The sequence below is a fragment of the Branchiostoma floridae genome, chromosome 1 (genome assembly GCF_000003815.2).
Source record: "Branchiostoma floridae strain S238N-H82 chromosome 1, Bfl_VNyyK, whole genome shotgun sequence".
Lineage (NCBI taxonomy): Eukaryota > Metazoa > Chordata > Leptocardii > Amphioxiformes > Branchiostomatidae > Branchiostoma > Branchiostoma floridae.
Window position 1 is genome coordinate 24,678,097 of NC_049979.1, and position 22,323 is coordinate 24,700,419.

The 22,323-nt window shown below is 40.7% G+C and overlaps 1 protein-coding gene across 1 annotated transcript; it reads right to left on the bottom strand.

Annotated features, from left to right (window-relative positions):
* Positions 1–426: 426 nt before the first annotated feature.
* LOC118409090 (2-oxoisovalerate dehydrogenase subunit alpha, mitochondrial-like) lies at positions 427–22,323 on the bottom strand. Its single transcript, XM_035809958.1, has 9 exons — positions 22,108–22,323; positions 19,314–19,487; positions 18,117–18,312; positions 16,927–17,088; positions 12,349–12,493; positions 11,253–11,314; positions 10,314–10,455; positions 7,858–8,029; positions 427–2,955 (listed from the first exon to the last, which is right to left on the bottom strand). Exons 1-9 carry the CDS (start codon positions 22,306–22,308, stop codon positions 2,776–2,778), a joined length of 1,434 nt encoding a protein of 477 aa, XP_035665851.1. The 5' UTR covers positions 22,309–22,323; the 3' UTR covers positions 427–2,775.

The window sequence follows — 22,323 nt, forward strand, 5'->3', positions numbered from 1 at the left end:
AAAACAAACTGGGTGAAATATACAGCCCTGTATGCACACTATGCAATGAAAAAGACACCTATGTCCATATGTTCTATAACTGTAGAAAGCTGGGGTTGTTTTGGAAGGATGTTGGAAATGTGTTGTATCGAAAAGGATTACATGTCAAAATAACAAAACCACTTATATTTCTTGGAATCAGTAATATATGGTCTGTTAACAGGATAATCTCGATTGCAAAGTTCTCTATTTTTAAACAGTGGTTGAGACATATAGATACTAATACAGAGTTATACAGCAACATATTTCAAACATTTTTGACAGACCTAAAGTTAATGTCGCACATAAATTGAAATATCCATGTTTCTGAACATATATAGTATGAAATAAGAAAAACAAAGTCTTGAGTAATTGCTGTCTTGCCCACAAGCTGGCAATATGACTGGTACTGTTGAGATGCAGATGTATCCGCTTTTTATTTGTATTTCGATGCTTGCCATTTAATACTTTTGTTCTCCCTTCGTGAGCATTTACTTGTTGCATTTTATAAAGGGAGAGGAGCTAAGTTCTTTAGTGCCAACGTTCATACTTTTTTCAGACAGTACTAGTGTAGTCCTGAAGTCAGGGGACATGTTGTGAAATATAATAACTCGTTATATATATGTGTATGTTTGACATAATCTATTTTGTTATTGTTTGTTACCATGGTTACTTACACACTTCATTGTATCATTGATTGTAACATTGTGAATGAAGAATAAAATGTGAAAAAATTAAAAAAAAAAAAAAAACTCCTAAAAATTGCTGACGCATTACTCCGAAAATGTCCTCTAGAGTTCGCAGACTCGTTGTCCAATCGATTATCACGCAATGTGACAGAGATTTTATAAGCTAAGAACCTACAGAAAGTTTAAGCATTTGTATGAAAGAGAAAAATACCCGAATATAACAAATTTTAGCTATCGCCGAGCCATGACTAAACTAAGGATCAGCGATCACCCATGTTGGAAATTGAAGCTGGTAGATACAACCGAACTCCTCCTAATGATAGACTATGTATATTTTGCGCTGAGAACCACATGCATGTAGAAAATGAAATACACTTTGTCCTAGAGTGTTCTCTGTACAATGATCTGCGCAATACATTCACTAGCCACATGTAGATCAGAAATATACCCACCTAACGAAGGAAGATATCTTCAAATATCTTATGTCATCATCTGACAACGATATACTAGAAAATCTCTGTTAGTCTACAAATGTTTTAGGAAGAGAAAAGAAGCATGTAAAATATACTATATGTATAACTTTTCCTTTACTACCTTTTGTATCAAACTGACTGCATGGTCCTCATGGTTGGGGAGGCAACAGACGATAAAGAGGATAGTGAATGTGTGAGTTGAAGGTTCTGTACATGTAAGAAAAACAAATTTCTAGTAGACATGTACACATATATATACTTTATAGAGATACCCTTTCTGTAACTATATCACCAATTCAAGGTAAACCAGGGGAACCATTCACACAGTACTATGCTATATGATTGGCAGATCAGTCTATATATGACCACAACCCACAAAATATCTCTAACACATTGTAACTAGTCCATACCACGGCATAAAATGTAGTCTTTCAAACATTTATACAATGCATATGCATGCTACAGGTTAGGCTGGGTTTGCCTGAAGCTTGCTCTGAATATACTGGGTCAGGGCTTTAGCCAGCTCGAAACTTTTTTCCGTCAGCCAATCGTCGCGAAAATTAATTAGAAGGACCAACGTCCTTGGAAGGACTGAACTGAGACCTTGAAAAACGGGTTTTAATGAGATTATCGTACGCGAAAGGGCACCGACACACATTGTCAACAATCATAACAATAGCAAAACAAACAGTGTGTGGCTTTTACGGCCGTGGATGGCGTCCCCAAGCCGCCTGAAGCTTCCACCAAGGATTTTTGTCCGTCAAGGTTGACGGATTGGTTTGAAAATTTTTCCGTCAGACGCAACAAATTTCCGTCAATTGACAGAAAAACGGACGCTGGCTAGAGCCCTGTACTGGGTATACTTGAATGTAGTCTAAATTTTCCTTAAAATACACCAGCTTGACTTCCCATATTTTGAGAAATAATTTCACACTACAAAACAATTTAATTGATGGAGCACACCGTGTACACATTGTTTTATGCAGAGCCTGTTTCTAAGAATTTCTTACATGTAAGAATTTGGTTGCTTTCCCCCTATGATAGTGGTAGGATCTTTAACAGAATTCTTTAGAAGACAGTGCGCATGTTGTAGTAGAAATTGCAATACAGGACAATTGGCGATTGTGACTGCACCCTGCACCAAGGACAACAAAATAATGCCTTGCAGTAACAATGTTGGTCAGCTTTCTAAATGTCCACATGATCGATTCTCCAGATAAATGTTGCTTCTCTGATTATGATTGGTAACTGGAACTGTTATATTGAAGAATCAGCACTGGTCCTATAAGTGCGAGCTTCACGAACTTGTGTCATTTAGCCTCTAGCCCCTGAAGACACCGGTTTTGCCGACAGGCTGAATAAAGGTTCAGAAACTTGAACTATGCGGCTCCAGATGTCTCACTGAGGGATGACTGTGGTGCGATAGGTGTCAGTTAGCTGAGGGATAAGTCCACTCTACTATATACAGCAATGGTCCTATAGTTAATCAAAATTAAGTCACCTTTAGAAAGTCACTCAGATGAATCCTAACCTGTTAAACCTTTGCCACCACTCATAGACACTCTAGATCTTGATGTACATAACAATAAATAGATCTAGTCTCTGTCCTTTTCAAAGTTCTCCAGAGGGTAGTTCTCTGGATACTGTGCCACATGTTTCCTCATCTGCTCTCTCTGCTGCTGCAGGTGCGGGAGCATCTCCCTGTACGTGTCGTAGAAGAGCTCTGAGGGAGGGGGCTTCTTTTTCTTCTCCGCTCGCTGGAATGCCTGCATGACCTGGAAAGAGAGGGAATGTAAACTTTGTTGCAATATGGGCTACGCCCGACTTTAGAAAGCTGTATAGTATGTAGCATTAGCATTGACAGCAAATTTGAATGTGAAAGTCCACCCATGTCCAGTATCAGGGTGAAGTGCACAAAGTTGTTCTAAGTTAAGTTAGGTGGTAGAAGTTGTCCAAAGTTGTCCGAAGTTGTCAAAAGTTACGACGTCATCCAAACCATTACGTCATCCTAACTTGGGACAGTCAGCTGGGTGGTGTACGAGGTTATCCTAAGTTGTCCGAAGTTATGACATCATCCTAACCATTGCGTCATCCAAACTTTGGACAGGCAGCCAGGTGGTGTACGAAGTTGTCCGAAGTTGTCCGAAGTTATGACGTCATCTTAATCATGAAATAATCCAAACTTTGTACAGCCAGCCGGGTGGTGTAGGAACTTGTCGGAAGTTATGAACGTGATTAGATCGAGATCTACATAGTCTGTGATTTTCGCGTGATATAACTAGCCGTCACCTATCAGTGGGAGTACGAAGGCGTAATTTACTTATGTCTTATGGGAATAAGAATTTACTTCTTTAATATTTATATGAATATTTTATAGAAAATTGTATATAGAGTCCATTCCAAGACACCATGAGGGTTTTTAGGCGATATTTATAATTAGTCTTAATAGAATAAGAATAGAAGAATGGATAGTCAGAGTAGTACAGGCCATGTACAGACATGCTAAATCCAGTGTACGTGTGAATGACAGCTACAGTTCAGAGTTTGAGGTTAAAGTCGGAGTCCACCAGGGCTCTGTGCTTAGTCCTCTGTTATTCATCATTGTTATGGAAGCATTGTCCCGAGAGTTTAGGACTGAGTGTCCATGGGAGATGCTCTATGCGGATGATCTGATGCTGGCTGCAGAAACACTAGAAGATCTGAAACAGAAGTTCATCTGCTGGAAGAGCAGTATGGGGGCACATGGTCTCCGAGTGAACATGGGAAAGACCATGGTACTGCACAGCAGACTTACCGACACAGGACCAGTAAAGGAGTCTGGGAGGTTTCCCTGCGGCGTGTGCCAAAAGGGTGTAGGAACCAACTCCATTTTCTGTGCAATGTGTCAGCACTGGATACACAGAAGATGTACCAACATCAAGGGCAGTCTGAAGGAAGACCCCAACTTTGCATGCAAGAGGTGCAAAGGCGAACTTCCTCCAGCTCCTGAACCGACAACACAGCTAGTGACAGTAGGTGAAGAAAACCTTAAAGTCGTTCCCACTTTCTGCTACCTGGGTGACATGATAAGTGAGGCTGGGGGGTGCTCAGATGCTGTGACTGCCAGGGTCAAGTCTGCATGGAAAAGCTTCCATGAACTACTCCCAATTCTCACTAACAACTACATCCCTCTTAAAAACCGGGGGCATGTCTTCAACTCTTGTATCAGGAGCGTTCTACTATATGCTTCTGAGACTTGGGCAGTTACAACAGAGGACATGAGGAGGCTAACTAGGAGTGATAACGCCATGGTCCGCTGGATATGTTCTAGAAAGCTCTCGACCACCCTGTCTACTGAGCAGCTAAGAACCAGGCTTGGGGTTCATAGCGTACAGGACACAGTAAGATTCAATAGACTGTGCTGGTACGGCCACATCCAAAGAATGGATGAGGAGAAGTGGCCCAGGAAGATCGTGGAATTCAGCACAGAGGGAAAGAACCCTCGTGGTCGACCACGAAAGAGATGGTTGGACAACATAAAGGAAGACATCAACCTTCTCAACCTACACAGTATCAACCCAAGTGACAGAGGACTCTGGCGAGATGCCATCAGGCCCCCTCATCATCAGCGTGCAAGCACGTCTAACCCCCACAGGATGGGGAACAACAGACGTTAAACCGGGGAGTGAGTGAGTGGAGTGAAAACAATATCTGAGCCACAATAATTAAATTATTTTCAAAAAATTGACTAAGAAAATACTCATTTATTTGAATTTCTTTGAATATTTTAGAAACATTTTGAAAGTAACTGTACAAAAATATCTTTATTTAGAATAATTGTGAAACCTCTCTGTGATTATTTCACCTTTACAAATATTTACAAAAAATGGTAAACCTGGCCAAATGGTAAAATTAGTTTATTGCCCCCATAAAAGTAAGCCCTATTGTTGCATCTGACAGTGTATATTTTTAGATTTCAATGCTGGGCACTGGTGGATCCTTTGTGGTGGGCCATTGTTGCATGGCACCCAACCATACTTTGCAAGGATGTGTGAATTACTATCTTCCCAGCCCACCGAACCATTACAAAAAATGGTAGAAAATGGTAAATAATGGTAGAATGCTGTTATCATTATTTAGAAACCATTAGAAGTATCCAATTCAACGCCATCAATATTTCCAAAGTTTTACAAGACCAGGGAAATATTTATAAAGTTGAAACAGTGTTAAAAATATTTCTGAAGTATCAAATGTCCTAGACATATAATTACAAAACTTTAAAATCAATTCTAAACAATGGCAACAAACATCCGCATGGTGTCTTGGAATGGACTCCGTATGCTGTGTATTATATTTACATATATTTAAAGTTTTTGCTATGTATTAAGTAACTTTGCACAACTTCGTACACTTGTTGACCTTCACTGCCCACTGTCTGAAGTTAGATGACGTCACGCAACTTTGGACAACTTCGGACAACTTCGTACACATGCCACCCTACCCTGCATACTGTCCGAGGTTAGATGAAGACACGTAACTTCGGACAACTTCGTACACATGCCACCCTACCCTGCCTACTGTACGAAGTTAGATGAAGTCACGTAACTTTGCACAACTTTGCACAACTTCGTACACATGCCACCCTACCCCGCCTACTGTACGAAGTTAGATGACGTCACGTAACTTTGCACAACTTCGGACAACTTCGTACACATGCCACCCTACCCCTCCTACTGTACGAAGTTAGATGACGTCACGTAACTTTGCACAACTTCGGACAACTTCATACACTTGCCACCCTACCCCGCCTACTGTACGAAGTTAGATGACGTCACGTATCTTTGCACAACTTCGGACAACTTCGTACACTTGCAACCCTACCCAAATAAATTATTTGACGTCATCTGTGACTCCAGATATAGCCTCAAAGCCAGTAAGAAACGGTTGTAACTTCGTACAACTTCGTACACCCTAACTTCGTGCACTTCACCCTGATACTGGACATAGCTCTGAAAGTCACCCTACTGACGGGCGTACGTCATCTGATTTGTGGCCTCAGTTTTAGCGAGCATTGTCCAATTCTTGAAGGTGAGAATCAATTGTGAATCATCGGATTGACACTTGAGTAGCATGCGAATGTTAACAGGCACCTAAGACTTTTGGCTTAAAGTTTATGTAAAACTTTTTTCTAATTCAGGCCACACCAATTTAATTTGTTGCTTCTCTGATTTTTTTTCAGAAAAAAAATTGGACCAGCAGGTCGAAAAAAACAATTTATATATAACATTTAAATAAAAAGGCTGGGGTGGAGAGATCGAGAGGCTTACTTAAGCAGGGCTCGTAGAACCACTTGCGCACCCCTGCCACGCAAGTAGTTTTCTCTGTGCGCAAGTTGTTCAGAAAGCCAGGTTGCGCACGGCGCAACTTGATTTTTTGGGTAAACAAAACGATCCTTAAGTTACAGGCACTTTACTAAAAAGATATCAGAAAATGTATGCCCTGTTTTGGGGATGTACGCCTTTGGTAAGCCCTAATTTTCCGCCGGAAATTTCGCTCAAAGTTCAAAATTTGCGGATTTCGGCCGCTATAGAGCCGCTATTCTAAATCTACTTTCAAGTCTCGCGCAAAATCTCGCACTAACTCACATGTCGCGAATCGCGAGAGTCATACCCCATTGGCCATTTTGGCGTGACGTAGCGCGACTGGGCGCTGCTATTGGTGGAATATCTGATGACCCAACGCGGGAAAAATCACGCAGCAAGGCATGAAGCTTGACAATGTAAAAAACTTACGTCCTTGCCGATAAGTACATGTATATATATATATATAGGCTTATTTTGAATTTTTTTTGCTTGTTTGGGACAATACTGTCGATGGAATGCGGGAAAAACAGCTAGTGTGGCGATGACTATACTGGGGAGGGGTGCACGGTCGGCACTGTCAAACGGAGGTCAAGATTTTTTCACGGTTCTTTGAGATATTATTTTTGTTGCAATCTTTATTTTTGAAAGATCGATAAATGGATGTTGTTTATTGAGAAAAGTGCGCTAATTTGCCCTGCATCTTTTTTTTGCTATATTTCTTCAACTGAAATGAACTGTTTTTACAGATAATTGATAAGTAGCTATAGTAGCAACTTGGAAGTGGCGCGACCTGAAATGCTGATGGCGCAAGTTGGTTTTTGATTTAGGTTGCTGCCTGCGCAACCTGGCTAAAAAAAGTATTTCAAGGCCTGCTTAAGTCACACAACACAGACATTTAAACAACAGCTTGAGGTTTAACGAATAATAAGTTAACAGATTTCCTTGGCACATTTTCTGAAAGGAATGACTTCTTTTGATCTAGTTTCAAATGTTCACTGATGACTTTACCATACCAATATACTAGTACTTTCGTGTAGTAATGATACTTTAAAGAACGGCAGAGAGCAACATTTCAAAGAAGGTGTGTGAAGGCGATACACACATGATTTTAGAGAAATTGTGGCTTGTACCCCGAACTCGATCATACCCGTTTTTGGTATTCCTAAAGTGCATCCTATTGTATTTCTTTCCGCGTCAACGCCAGTCACCTTGTGGCCCTTAACTATCGGAATTCCCATAGGCCCAAAACTGTGCTCTGCTACCTAAACATAAGCTTGTCTCCTTGTGTTAACCCCTTGTGTTAACCTCATTGCAATACTCTCTTAATGTGCTTACCTCGTTCCTGGCCTGTTTCATCCAGGCTTTTTCCTTCTCCATATCCCACCAACCCTGGTTCACCATGTAATGTCTCAGCCGACCAATGGGATGGTCCTGCTTATCCCAGTAGTTCACCTCGTCCACAGACCGATACGCTGTGCTGTCGTCACTAGTGCTGTGGTGACCAATCCTATGGAGGGTGACATTATCAGTACATGAACAAAACAAATGTCCACCACTATCTCCGTGCACAGTTTCCAACTTCTTAGTTCATTGCCTTGTAGTGGTCTCGTGACCTTGCTTTGAACAAGTTTGTTACAAAAAAAAGATTCTGTTCCCAAAATCTAAACGTCCACCAGTTTAATCATGGAGTTCCAGTTTTATTGTGAGCTTGGGAGTGAGCTCCCATATCTCAGTCACCTTCAGTCATGTACATTCAAATGCAAGTATCGTAAGCAGTAAGTAAGAATCATGTAAGAAATACGTAGCAGCCATTAATGACCTCCTTCGGATCAATATAATTGCGCATATCCTTGGAACTTGATACATAATTATGATGCATAATTATGTATAATTATGCAAATTTAGACTAATCCCAGGGAGACGTTTATAGCTGCTACGTATTACATCGTTTTTACTTACAACTTATGATATCCGCCCATCTGGATGTAAGGTGAGTGAGACATGGGAGGTCACTCCAGAATAAAACTGGAAGTCCAGAATTAAACTGGAGGGTGGTTTTATGACACTGTTGCATGACACTATTTCCTAGGAAATATTTCTGAATCAATGCACTTTCTTTGGCTACAACCAACTTTCAAGGTTTCAAGTCCTTTTGCCTATTTATCATAGGACAGTGAACTGCTGATCGGGCAAGTGGATGTTCACCATACTTGTTTCATTGGGTTAATGTGATTTTTCAAACTCACATCATAATATAAGGCAAGTTGTTTTCATGTCTAATATTTCGAAAAATAGTGAATTGTGTGCAAAAATCCAGGGGAAATGCGTACAGAAAACCTGAACTTCAATATCTAGGGGGTCCCTGGGTAGTAAAACCTCAATTTTGGAGAAAACAAATAAACGCACTGTCCAAAATATGCACTTACAGGTACTTAGATTGAAGCCACTTATTAGGAAAAGCAAATTTTCCCAGGATAATATATTGATAGAAATAGAGAGGGGCAGGTACAAAAAAATGTCCGCTGACGAGAAAACATGTAAATACTGTTCAGGGAAAGCAGTGGAAGATGAACTACATTTCATTTGTCAATGTTCCCATTACAATTCCGAAAGAAAGATTTTATCCCCTTACCGACCAACAAAAAACAATCTTCTTGCTTAAGTCGTCCAACTCCTTTATATATGAAAATGTTGGACAATTCATCTCCCACTGCATACGGAAAAGAAGTCAAACCCATCAAATAGCTAATAAGTAGAAATAGATTAGACATTATTTCCCTTTTGATTTATCTTTAAATATCATTTTCCTTCTTATTATATATAGAATACAACATGGTGTATTCCGTATCACCCGAGGTACCAGCCCGACCGCGGGTCGGATCGCACGACGGCCAAAGGATTTATTAATAATATGTCATACCCACCTGAGAAAACCAGTGTTGATGCGAAATGCGCTTGAAGTTGAACAAATTTGTTGCCCTCGAAAAAAAAGCGTTGCAACAGTAATGTTTCAAACGTCCGAATCAGGTATTCGAACTTTCAATGGCGCCGTACTCGGCCCACTCGAAACAGTTTGATTTATTCGAATGGAGCCCGTGTGATAAGCCCGTGCCGTACGGAAAGTTATCAGCCGGTCCGGAACACCCGTATCGAACGTTTTCGCGTCACAGGTATGACATAAGATTAAGTATACCACTACCCAGTGACTGATGATACCACTAATACTTTACTTTGTATGCAATTAGCCCTTGGGCATGAATTTGCAATAAAGGTTATAAAAAAAGGTAATAAACAAGTTCATAGTGATAACTTTTTGGCAATCTCTGATAGTGCAAATTCATTGAAAATGCATGAAAAACAAAAAACACATTGCCGTTGTCATGGACCAGTACAAAAATGCTTCGCTGGCAACTAACTGCCCAAGGAACATAAACACACAGCCCAAGGAACATAAATAACACAGCCCAAGGAACATAAACAACACAGCCCACAGGCTTTTCAGGAAATTAAGTAAAAGAAGAAATCTCTGCTCAGCTTTAACAATCTCCAAGCAATGGGAAGCAAATAGATACATCAATAAAATTAAAAGTTAGGGAGACAAATCACGCACTTCCTGCATAAAAAAGCATATTACCAAAGCTTCCGCCCATCTTCCACCCTTAAGCTCAGATTCAAGTTTACCTCATTGCCCTCTCTTCTATTAACCTTGACCTCTTTACTTTGATGTGCAATGTCAAAGAACCAAGAAAACATATCGGTGTGCCCTTAGCACTCAATCAGCTCACACGTACCTGTAGGTCATGGCCTCTATAAGGACAGGTCTGTTTTCATTGACAGCAAGTTCCCGGGCAGCTTTGACGGCATTGTAAACTGCAAATGCATCGTTCCCATCCACGCGGAGAGTAGCCATACCGTAACTTGGCCCTCTTGCAGCTGTTGTAAATGTTCAAGAACAAAATGTGATATTCTAGGAGAAGTTTTGAATTGAAAATAATTCATTATATTTATTGAGAATGAGTACATTTTTAACTTATGAGACAATGGGATATCCACTTAACTGCTCATAATGTTATCAGCAATCAGCAGTACAGTAATAAGAAAATCTCAATCTTTACTCATCAAATCAGCATTGCAGAGTTACCCCTGTGCAGTAGTACCTCTGAAAGCCGTTGATCTTACAGAATGGAGTAAAATCATGTTATATAATAACTAAACAAAGTAAGCAAGATATGAACAAAAAAACACTTAAGCATCAGTCAATGATTTGTTATTATACTGATAGAATGGTGTTGGATGGAATTGCGCAGTCTAGAGGTCCTAATGCTTTTGGGACAGAGAACTTTGCAGTGACTTCCCAGTGACTAATAAGAAAAACCAAAAACTATAATGAGAGAGACACGTTTGTGAAGATTAGACATCCAGGTATCGTTAACATTGAAGAAGAATCAATCTTTACTTCTGGATACTTTATTTTTATACAGACGTTTTAAAAGGCATCCACCTTTCTTCCTCAGTGAAATAAAAATGAACAAGATAAACAATTTCTCGGAGCAAAGAATAATTCGTATGTTCTAAATAAACAAAAATGAGAGAGAATAATCCTTACTAAAAGAAACTATCGGTATAAGCATTGTCCCATGTCATAACCGGCATACACAAGAAACAAGCAAATGCATCAAATGAGAATCTGATGATATCTCAGAAAATAAAAAAAAAGAAGTTTTCCTCACCAATCCCATCCCCCCTGTACTGCTCAGAAGTCGGCGTTGAGATGGCATATCCATTGTTTCGACTGACAAGAGACAGAAAAAGGTCAGGTCTGTGGCCACTTCAGATAGGATTTTATTTCCACCTGTTTATGTATGGATCGTAATCAGCTATATGCAATATGTATGGCGCTAGTTTTACTGTCAATACACATGCAAGTTGCAGCGACCGTGTTCCAGACTGTTAGTTACCTCGCAAATTTCTGCCATTTGGGGAAATTTTTCTACCTAAAAACTCAGATCATAAGGCAAGCAAAGTTAGATGTGTTGTTTTTATGTGTTGTTTTTTTTCTTGTGTGAATGAATTATTCTTCTGACGCACTGCCAATAAGCGAAATGAATCAAGGCCACTCGGTCGGCAATTTGCACCAGGCTGACATGTCAAATATAAAAATTGTAATTCAAAACGTCTTATTTTCTCGCAAGAACAACATTGGTGGGGAAAATCCAAGCTGTTTCACCGAAAAATAATGAATTGTGTGCAAAGAGCCCTGGGAAATATGGGCAGGAAAACCTAAACTTTAAATATTAAGTAGGTCCATGGGCAAAGGCCCAAATTTGAATACAATAAGGTACCATCCAAAATAGGTACAAGAATTTGGAGCCCATAGTTTATTTGGGAGAGGAGAGGCAGTGAAAATTTGTCAACGGGATAAGTGGCCAATCTTTTATTGAAATTGGGGAAAAAAGGACCGCTGAATCCAAGAAGTAACGAAAAAAATTGGTGTATGTTGCTGAATATTACTGAGGTTGAGCAACTTGTTGATTGATAATAATATCTCACACGATGTTGCTCTTGCTGTGGTCACTGGTGGTGGTGAAGATCTTAGCTTTAGTGTGTCTAGCACAACTACACATGCTGTTGTTATCAAGCATTATTTGAACAAGTAGTTCAGGTACAGGTACATGTCCAAGACCTGTACTTTTTTTTGTAACTCTATATATACCTGTACTTAGAATTTGTTACAGTGTAGATCTAGAGTCAGTTAAAACTCAGAGATGTATTTTTTGATGATTAGTAAACAACTTGTGTGAGAGAGATAATTTATGACATGCCCACCAGAAGAAAATTATAGGGCATTCCAGGGTTGCAGCAAAGTTGAAGGCTGCATGTGCATCTCCTTCACTAGCAGCTCCATCCCCAAAGTAACAGATCACACACAGTCTCTTCCCCGACCTCTTCAGTGCATATGCTGCACCAGATGCTAGAGAAGACACAGGAAAAAATTTATATCATATTCTAATATATAAATCATATTCTAATATGCCTAACAAAAAAAAGTTTAGGAACTTGATTTTGATCAATCACATCTAAGAGTAAGAGGACCTAGGAGCAGCTATGAACGACCGAACGCTATGGAGAGATATTGTGCAACACCTTACCCCGCCCGGCAGGGACGACAGATGATGATGATGAAGAGCCGTTACCATATTACCGCCATTAAGATGCTGAATTGCGCATTTTAGACATACACATGTACTTCATACATGTGAAAAATCTAGCTTAAAGAAAACAAGCGGCTAAGAGAAGTCTTATCATACAAAGAATGAAACAGACAGAAACAAAAATTCACATCACACAAGACAAAGTATTAAAAGAATGCAGTCGTGGATAGACAGATATGGGAGATGTTTTCAAGTACATGAATTTAAAAGGCGAGTGAAATATGGGATGGGGCTGTTTGTATAGCGGTTAGTTTTTGCCAAAGGAATACAAAGTTGGTTCGCACCTTTTAGGTTTCTAGCATGGATTTCCGAACAGGTTGGGGTAACCAGCTTCTAAAGGTAGGAGAACTAAGCAGGGAATTGGCAAACTTAAAGCCTCCGTCACAAGAATCGTACGATTGACTGTGATGGGGGTTTTATACCTGGCATAGGCGCAGTACGTCGTAAGTCGGGGAAGAATCGGAAGCAGTGGTTTAAATATATAAAGCCGTGGTCACAAGGATCGTAGTGCATCGTACGATGAGGTCATAAGAGCGTATCTGTGTCAATTGCAGGTGAATCATAGTGAATCGGGGAGCCTCCTATGACGAAAATAGAGCTGAAATGGATTTTGAACATGTTCAAAATTTCTCCATCGTCGTACGATTTTTATTGCCCCCATATCAGGCTTCATTACGGCCATTTTTCTCTTCGCCAAGAAGAGTATGAGATTGCTTGACTTGGGTCTGTATGTAGGTCAACAGCATATAACTCGAGAAATTGTGGATGGAACTTTGTGATTTTTGGTAGGTGTGTAGCAGTTGTCGAAAGGAATGCCAAGTTTGAAAACGGTTTACCTGGCGTTTTCCTACGGTACTGCAGCGAGCTTGGTATGTTTTTTGCGGTTTGTTTTTGGCAGCATAAGTCAAAATCTAGCTGGGCGATTTTCACGAAACTTGGTAGGTGTGTAGCGGTTTTGGAGAGGAAGGTCAAGTGCAAAAATGGTTTACCTGGCTCTTACCTATGGTGCTGTAGCGGGATTTGTATGTAAGTGCGTTTGTCTGTAAGCAAGATAACTCGAGAACCCTTGAATGGATCCTGATTATATTTGTTAGGTGGATTGGGGTTAGGAAAACGAAGGTCAAGTTCGATAATGGGCACCCTAGTGGCTGCCTAAGGTACTGCAGCAAAACTTTTAATTTTGGCACTTCGTGTTCTGGACATGCTGTGGTCATGATTTTTGAGTGGCAGATAGCCCTTGAAACAGAGAGTAAGTGCTGTGAGTTTGGACCCCCTAGCGGCTTTTTGGGAACTGCAGGCACCGATTTCCGTTCAAACTTTGGACGAGGATAACTTGAGAACGTGTAAACAGATCATCAGGATTTTCGGTATGTAGATAGACTGAGTGATGACTTATACAATGTAATACTAATTATGCAAATCAGTAGCTTATTTGCATAATTAATGAGGAAAGTTCATAAATCCATGCCAACAGCATATAACTCAAGAAGCTGTGTATGGATTTTCATGATATTTAGTATTTAAGTAGCGGCTGCGGAAAGGAAGGTTGTGTACGAAAATAGTTGACGTAGCATTTTCCGTTAGGACGGTAGCGGGCCGAGTGTGTGCGTCCTTTTGTTTGTGGAATGCATAACTCGAGAAGCCTTGAAAAAATCCTGATGATATTTGGTAGGTGGGTAGGGGTCAGGAAAACGAAGATAAATTATGATAGTGGGCCCCCTAGCGGCTTCCTAAGGTACTGCAGCAAAACTTCTTAACAGAAATAAACTGTGCTCTATATATCTCATTTTGACCTATATCTATGGACACAGCTATTATACAGATGGTTTGCTGGAGGACGCCCTTACACTGGGGACAAAGTCTAAATTGACAAGCATGAAATTCTGATTGACCAGGGATGCTACCAGGTCATCTGTCAGGTCACAGTCTGGTTTTGGTAATGTTTGTGTGTTTGTGAGGAACAATAAGACCTTAAAGTCTTAAATAAAGGCATGATTATTTGGCGAAGAGATGGGTTCGTTGAACTCTAGTTTTCTACTGATGAAGTTAAAGATTCATAAATGTTTAGCATGTGGTCATGGTTCTAGTTTCCCCTGATATGCATGGTCAATGTTGACGAAAAAGGAAACTATATCAGTTACAACTGTTCACTGTAGCAACCCGAGAACAAGCGCCCGTAGAAGAGCCTGCCTTCAAGGCAATGTTTTCCACGTGGCAGATTCAGTATCACACACAGGTGATGCATGCAATTATTAGATGGCTACATACTCGTGGGTTCATAATTAGATCAGATCTCATCTCTCGCCTGTCTCGGGTCAGTTTACCATAACCGTATAACTATGAGGAAAACTCGAACAGAAAGGCAGGCTTATGATATACTGTTTATGATATGATTTTTGTCTAATGGCATTTTTTCTTGATAGCATATCATCACAAAAATAGCAAAATATGATTTTCGAAAAAGCCTGACTCGTAGAGCCGGCAAGAAAGCCGATATAACCATGCTTGTGCTTGATTTGAACCTATGTTTGTGAGACTCATGATGTTATGGTTTCTTTTGATTTAGTTTTTTCAGTAAAAGACATCATAGGAAAGTATTCAACAGCTAGGTCCACATTTGCTTGGTTAAAGAAGCACAAAAGCGGCAGGTGGCTATTCAGAAGAAATACAAGTGAAAAATCGTACGACGCTGGAAAAATTTTGAACATCATCCGATGCTCTGCGATGGCTAATTTTGATTACGATTTAGCTGCAATTCACTGCGATCATCGTGCGATGTGCGGAATATGCCATCGCAAGGACGTCGTACGATTCTTGTGACCGGGGCTTAAGGCTAAGTTTTTCCTCCTGTTTTCTAAGGAGGGGACACATAAATATAGCTTCGCTACAACACGGGGCCAAGAATAATTCTCAGGGCACGCTTTTGTATTTGCTCGATCTTCATGGATTGCAGTACCGTGACTCCAAACTGGTGCAGCGTACTCTTAAGTAGGCTGTATGTAACCCTGATAGAATTCAAGGGAGTCCAAAACGCTTAAATATTTTCAGCCAAAAAAGTTATGAACTTGCCTTTTGTGTAACGATGTCGATATGTTTGTTCAAACTTAGATAGTCAGAGAACCATAGGCCAAGTATGCATGCTTCCATGTATTCAAGGGGCGTGTCATTAAGTGAAATTGTGGGGGGCCGGGGGACAGTCTTTCATAAATGTCATCATTAGTAGCTTACATTTCTTACCGTTTAGGAGCATAACATTTTCTGCCGCCCAGCCATTTTTGACGCCCAGCCATAATAGCTGTACTTACGAGGCATGCTTGGCACCCATGAAATTTCACAACTTGAAAACACCCACGAAACTTGAACGGGCGTGTGCCATTTTACAAAACACCAGGAAACCTTTCATATCCATTGATCATGCCCAGGGGTGCCTAAGCATTTGCACGAACCCTATGAAATTCGTACGAATATTATGTGATACACACGAATCACTATGCGAAAACGCACGAATATTATGAAATTCGCATGAATCACTATGCAAAAACGCACGAATATTATGAAATTCGCACGAATCACTATGTGATTCACATGAACCTTATGAGATTTGCACGATCCTTATGCGAAATTGCGCAACCACTGCTGGGGTCACGTGACAGACGGAGCGGGATTTTCAAGATGGCGGCTTCGATCGGCGACGACGGAAAATACGATGTAACACGCCGAAATGAAGCAAAACAGTAGCTCACAGGCTATCAAATACATCTTTGCGACGGTAAATGTCCATTCCATGCCTTGAAATATAAATATCACGGGTAGAAACGCTCAAAATCATGCCTCCTCCCGGCCGCCGTTTTTGGATAAGGATCGTGCAAATCTCATAAGGTTCGTGTGAATCACATAGTGATTCGTGCGAATTTCATAATATTCGTGCGTTTTTGCATAGTGATTCGTGCGAATTTCATACTATTCGTGCGTTTTCGCATAGTGATTCGTGTGTATCACATAATATTCGTACGAATTTCATAGGGTTCGTGCAAATGCTTAGGCACCCCTGATGCCTAAGTTTTATTTCCAATGGATATGCATACAGTAACTCAATGCTTGTTCCAAGTGCTATGCATAAGGGTTCCAAGGATTACGCATATCTTTTTTTTTACTAGGTAAGAACTATTTTCCGCTATGAAAATGTGTCTACCTTGGGGCATCTGAGTTCCTAGTGGTGATGAGATAGTGACAAAGTTTAGCTCCTTTGAACCATAGTGAACAGGCATCTGGCGACCTCTCCCAGCATCCTCTGCATTACCATAACACTGGTTCATGAACTGGTCCAGAGTGAACCCCCGGTACATCAGCACACCTAGAGAGGGCACAGAAGTAGCAAATTCTAAAAATGTGGCCATGGCTAGTTGAAAATCTTTATTCACAGAATCAACATTATAATCAGGATCAAAATTTTTAAAAGCAGCCTCCGGTGGGTTGCTTTTCTTCCTTTTTGCCGGTTATAATTTATATACCAGTTCTGATTACCTGCATGTAATGCAGGCATACATGTAATTTTCAGTAGCATTTGGGAGTGTGTGGAAGCGGCTTTTTTGGCAATATATCTCCAGGACGGATTGTGCGATAGCGATGAATGTTGGTACATGGGTTGGTGGTGATGGCCTGATGCTCAGTTTTGATTTTGGACCTCCTGGTTTGATTTTGGACCATCCCTGACCCTTAGGAGGTTGATTGAGGAGGATGTTGGTCTCCAAGGCAGGGACCTCATGTTTGTCATGTGCGACTGAATCATCTGGAGGGACTTCATAGTGTCACCAGATGGATGACTGAACTGAACTGGTGTTTGAACTTGACACTGCAGGTTACCTTTTGTGTCTGTGTGTGTGTGTGTGGGGGGGGGCATTTCTGGTGCTGTACATTGTTTGTTAGGGAGGACTCTGTGTAGAACTCAGCAGTACACAGTACCCCAACTTGCATCACAAAGGACAGTAACTTTTCCTATGGCGTTTTCTCACCATAGGAAACTATGCAAACATGATTTACATTTGAGCAAGTTTTGCATACGATCCTTGGAGTTGTATTTGAATATAATTGTAGAATAAACATTCCTTAATTCATAATAAAAATGTAAGATGTTTTTACTAAATCACAAAACCCACTCTTTAAACAGAACATGGGTCAGTTCATTATCCACTGCCTTCAATGAAGTCAAACCCCACAATGTTTAAAGTTAAACATACTAATACTAGTAATAGTATGTTGTCCATTAGTTTACATTTCAAATTGATACTGCACAAGCAATAATCTAATAATTATCTATGGGCAGAATTTTGCAAATAAATATTTGTAAGACTGGTTACCAAACAGAAAGAAGAAATGGTGTACCTGCTTCCCTGTACTGCCCAAACACAACGTCCCCGGGGTTGAGTGCTGCAGCACTGCCCATGTGGGTGGCCTCCTCCCCATAGTTGGTCATGTAGAAGGAGATCCTGCCTTGTCTTTGGGACTCGTACAGGATGCGGTCCATGGTATTCAGCAGAGTCATCTTGTGGTACATGTCGTAAACTGCTTCCTTAGACAACTGTTTTTCAGGACATTAAAAAAGACACAACAAGCATGTTACATATTGTTCTCTATACCAACTGCACTATGGCAGTTAATGTAAAAAATACATACAGAACAGATATTCTATGGCATTCATACAATACGCAACTAAGATTAGTAAGAAGCAATTTGCAAAACTTATGGAATTCATAAAAGCCTAACAGAAATCATGGGAATACATAGTATTACTATACTTACTAATTATATAATTTGTTGGATGAGCACTTAAATCTAGCCTGGGTACCATCTTATTTCTACCGGGGCTCCATACACTCACTTCCCTAAAAAAATATTTTTTTAGGGAAGTGAGTGTAAGGAGCCCCGGTAGAAATAGGATGGTACCCAGGCTAACTTAAATCATGACATGAGCCATAAATTTAAGAAAGCAGCCTCAGGACTTCCATTTCTTGATTGTAAGTTACCGAACAATATTTACTGGAGGTTGTAGGATCTGGTGCAAAGCATGCCCATTTCTTTTCCATTTTTCCATGGCCCTACCCCCTGTGCCCCTGTGTACTACCACACTCTGTTAGTTTCTAGTGAGGACCAATCATATCGCTATAACTATATATAGTACTAACAGGTCGCCTACAACTAATTAATAGTGAATCAACCAATGCATCGGTGTCTGAGACTGTCTCAAATTAGGGGTGCATAATTTGATTGGGGTGCAAATTTTATTCGAGAAAATACCGTAGTTCAGTTCAATCAACTGTCGGTATACTGTCGGTATTTTGGGGCAGCATCAAAACATAAACTCCAACACTGGAAGAGACAGTCGCTAGACTTGAGGATGTTATGTGCAGCCTCCAATTAAAAACCAAAATAAAAACAGGGTTGTGGAACATCCCATCCAAAGGACTGAGCCTGTAACCCTTTTATTTAGTTTTAAGCAAGTCAGGTTAAATAGCGACACTTACATACAACAAATGTAGTTTGGAAGTTTGATTTGAACTGTAGACCTAGACTAGAACACACCTTTGGGTCCTGATCAGCCTCAATAATCTTTCCTTGTCTGTCCAGTACTCTGTACACAGGGATGCCATTGTAAACATCAGGGGTGATGAATTCCAGCTTCTTGGTAAACTCTGACCTAGAACCAGGAAACTGTGGCTTGTCTTCTTCTAGGTCCAGGGTCTGAGAACTCATTTGCTGGGAAACAAAAAACATCAGAAACTCAAGCATGCAGGATTGGTTTATAGCTTAGTTATTCCTGCAAGGAGGCTTACCTCCTCACAGAACAAGAGATCGTAGACCTCAGAACTGCAGGAAATGCTAGGGTGTTTGTAGACTTGTGTAATTTCTGGAAGCTCAGCGCCAAGCCTGCAGCTGCTTACGATGGTGCCTCAAACATTGTGGTTGGAGGAACCGTGTGTGGAGGAATGTGATGTTTTCTGATAAGAGTAGGTTCTCTCTTCGGCAGTTGAATGGCTGAATCAAAGTGTGGAGGCGACAAGGAGAACGCTACGCTAAGTTTTGCACGGATTTGGTGACAGCATTTGGTGGAGGCAGCGTCATGGTGTGCACATGTGGGGGGGTATAACCACCAGGGGAAAGACAAGGCTTGTCATCATCCCAGGTAGCCTCAATGTAGAGGGATATAGGGACACTATTCTCAATCCTGTGGCAATCCCTTTACAAAAATCATAATTTGTAACATTGTATTTCATAGGCGGTTGGTCTATACGAATAGTACGGCGTGTATTAGGGAAAGACCATCTCTCATACCCTGTCTCAAATCGACAATGTGTGCGTTACCAGGGCGCAGAATTTGTGGGAAATCCTGATTTAGCTGCTAGTTAATGCCACAGTGCACCGGGGATGACATAGGTGGCGCCTATAGGGGCTGCCACACATGAAACCCGCTCCTTTCACTATGTATGCAATACTCAAAGTTTTTATAATTTTAGTCTATGTATGTGAGGATTGTATGTATGAATGTTCCCCTGACCGTGCAGAACCTTTTCGTGCTAATTTGGACCCGATTTCTTCAAGTTTGGACCGTTTTTTGATATAACGCTTGGACACCATCCTAGCTAACACAATGGCTTCTCGGTCAAGAGCTGTTTTCCAGTACTCCTTATATTACTTGTGGCATTTGAAGAAGGCATCTGCCCCAATCTGTTCTGAAATCAAGAACCAACTTCTCAACCTCGGACTCTCAATCAATCAATCAATCAATCGTTCGCATGCATAATTTGTTGATGCGTGGCGGCTACAGACATTTCAGACAGTTCTCGCCACGTTGTTCTGCACTGGGCGTAGACAGTTCACCAGAGACAGGTAGTGCTGCTTCAACCATCTGCGAACATTCAGAACTCTAAAGCTAAATCAGGTACTTCCCCCTCTGGACCTGTCCAAACTCCTGGCATTCCTCCCCTCCCGCCATCCTCCCACCGTACAACCGGAGATGTACCAGTACTACCACAAACTGCTGACAGTTAAGACGACAAAAATCGCACACATATTGTATTACATGATTATGTATATCGCTGTGGCTATTGACACACTCAGTGTGCCAATAGCCAAACAGGCTATTGACACACCGAGATGCCAGTCAGCCAATCAGAGCTTGTAACATGCCTTTCTGGCAATATTTTTCACAAGCAATAGTTGATTAGACATTGTTCGGAAGATTAGACATTGGAATCTTTGAATCTTGGAATGAACGGACGTTTTCAAGTTATGCCCTACATTTGGATACCTGTTAATACAGCCTTCACCGTGTATGTTTGGCGTAGCGTAGTGGATAAAACGTTGACCCGGGAATTCATGATAACAACTCCGACCCGGTTCTAGTCCGCGCCGGAGTTTTTTTAAATTTTTTTTTTTCAATTTTTCTTCTCCCTTTTTAAACATCCATTTGATATAAGAATATTTTATATATAAACAACTTTTAAAGTTTCTGTTAACATCATAAACCAAAAATAACACTGACCACAAAACATGTCATAATTTTCGGCCGTGTGGTTCCGGCGCTATCGGCAGCGACTCGGAAGAATATTTCTTTCACATTAAAAATAATGGAGGTAAAACAACAACTATAACTTCGCTTCCTTAGTGATATAAGTTTTGAGGCCGAAAATTCTCCAATACGGCAGGAATTCGTCAGTAAACACACAGCTGAGAACGTGTTCCTAACCGATCCAACATGGCTGCCATGATCACATGCGGTGATAGGAAAACTAGCACCCTATTTGATAGCAGATTCCGATGTTTAAAATTGTGCCGTAAACACGTGAAAAAGATCGTATTTTGGGTTGATAATGGACACAGGATGCCATTTGAATTTTTCAGAGTGTTGATTGTCAAATATAATCGTAAGATTTCCTCATTTTAGTGGTTTCTATCACTGAGTGTGTCAATAGCCTAAACAGGCTATCGCCACACTGAGTGTGCCAATAGCCTAAACAGGCTATCGACACACCCAGTGTGTCAATAGCCTAAACAGGCTATTGACACACTGAGTGTCAATAGCCTCGCTCTATGTATATTGTCTTAACCCTTTTAATGTATTTTTCACTGACGGAGCAAATTGTTTTAACATAGTGGCTTACATGCAATACAGCCTACGGCTGCGAGATGTCCACTCATTATATTCTAATTGTATTGTAATGTTGGTGCGATGAAATAAACCAAGTTATTATAACTGATGACGTGCACGAGCGGATACTTTTCCGTACACATGAATGATGAAGTTGATGAACTACGTTTGAAACGGGGGGCAAAATGAAAGTTCATTATGGCGGATAGAACAGGAGCTGACACTTACCCTTTTTTGTCCTGGTGATATTGATATTTTAGAACCAATAGACACATTTCTGACGGCAAAGGACGCAGAATTACGGTAAAAACCATAAAAACCCTGCTGCAACAAACTGCGCACTCGGAAAACGCTCCTCACGGCCGCCATCTTGGCAAGTTCCACCACATGGTTACGGGGAGCTTTTAAAATGTTGACGTAGATTTCCATGATTGATTTCTCACA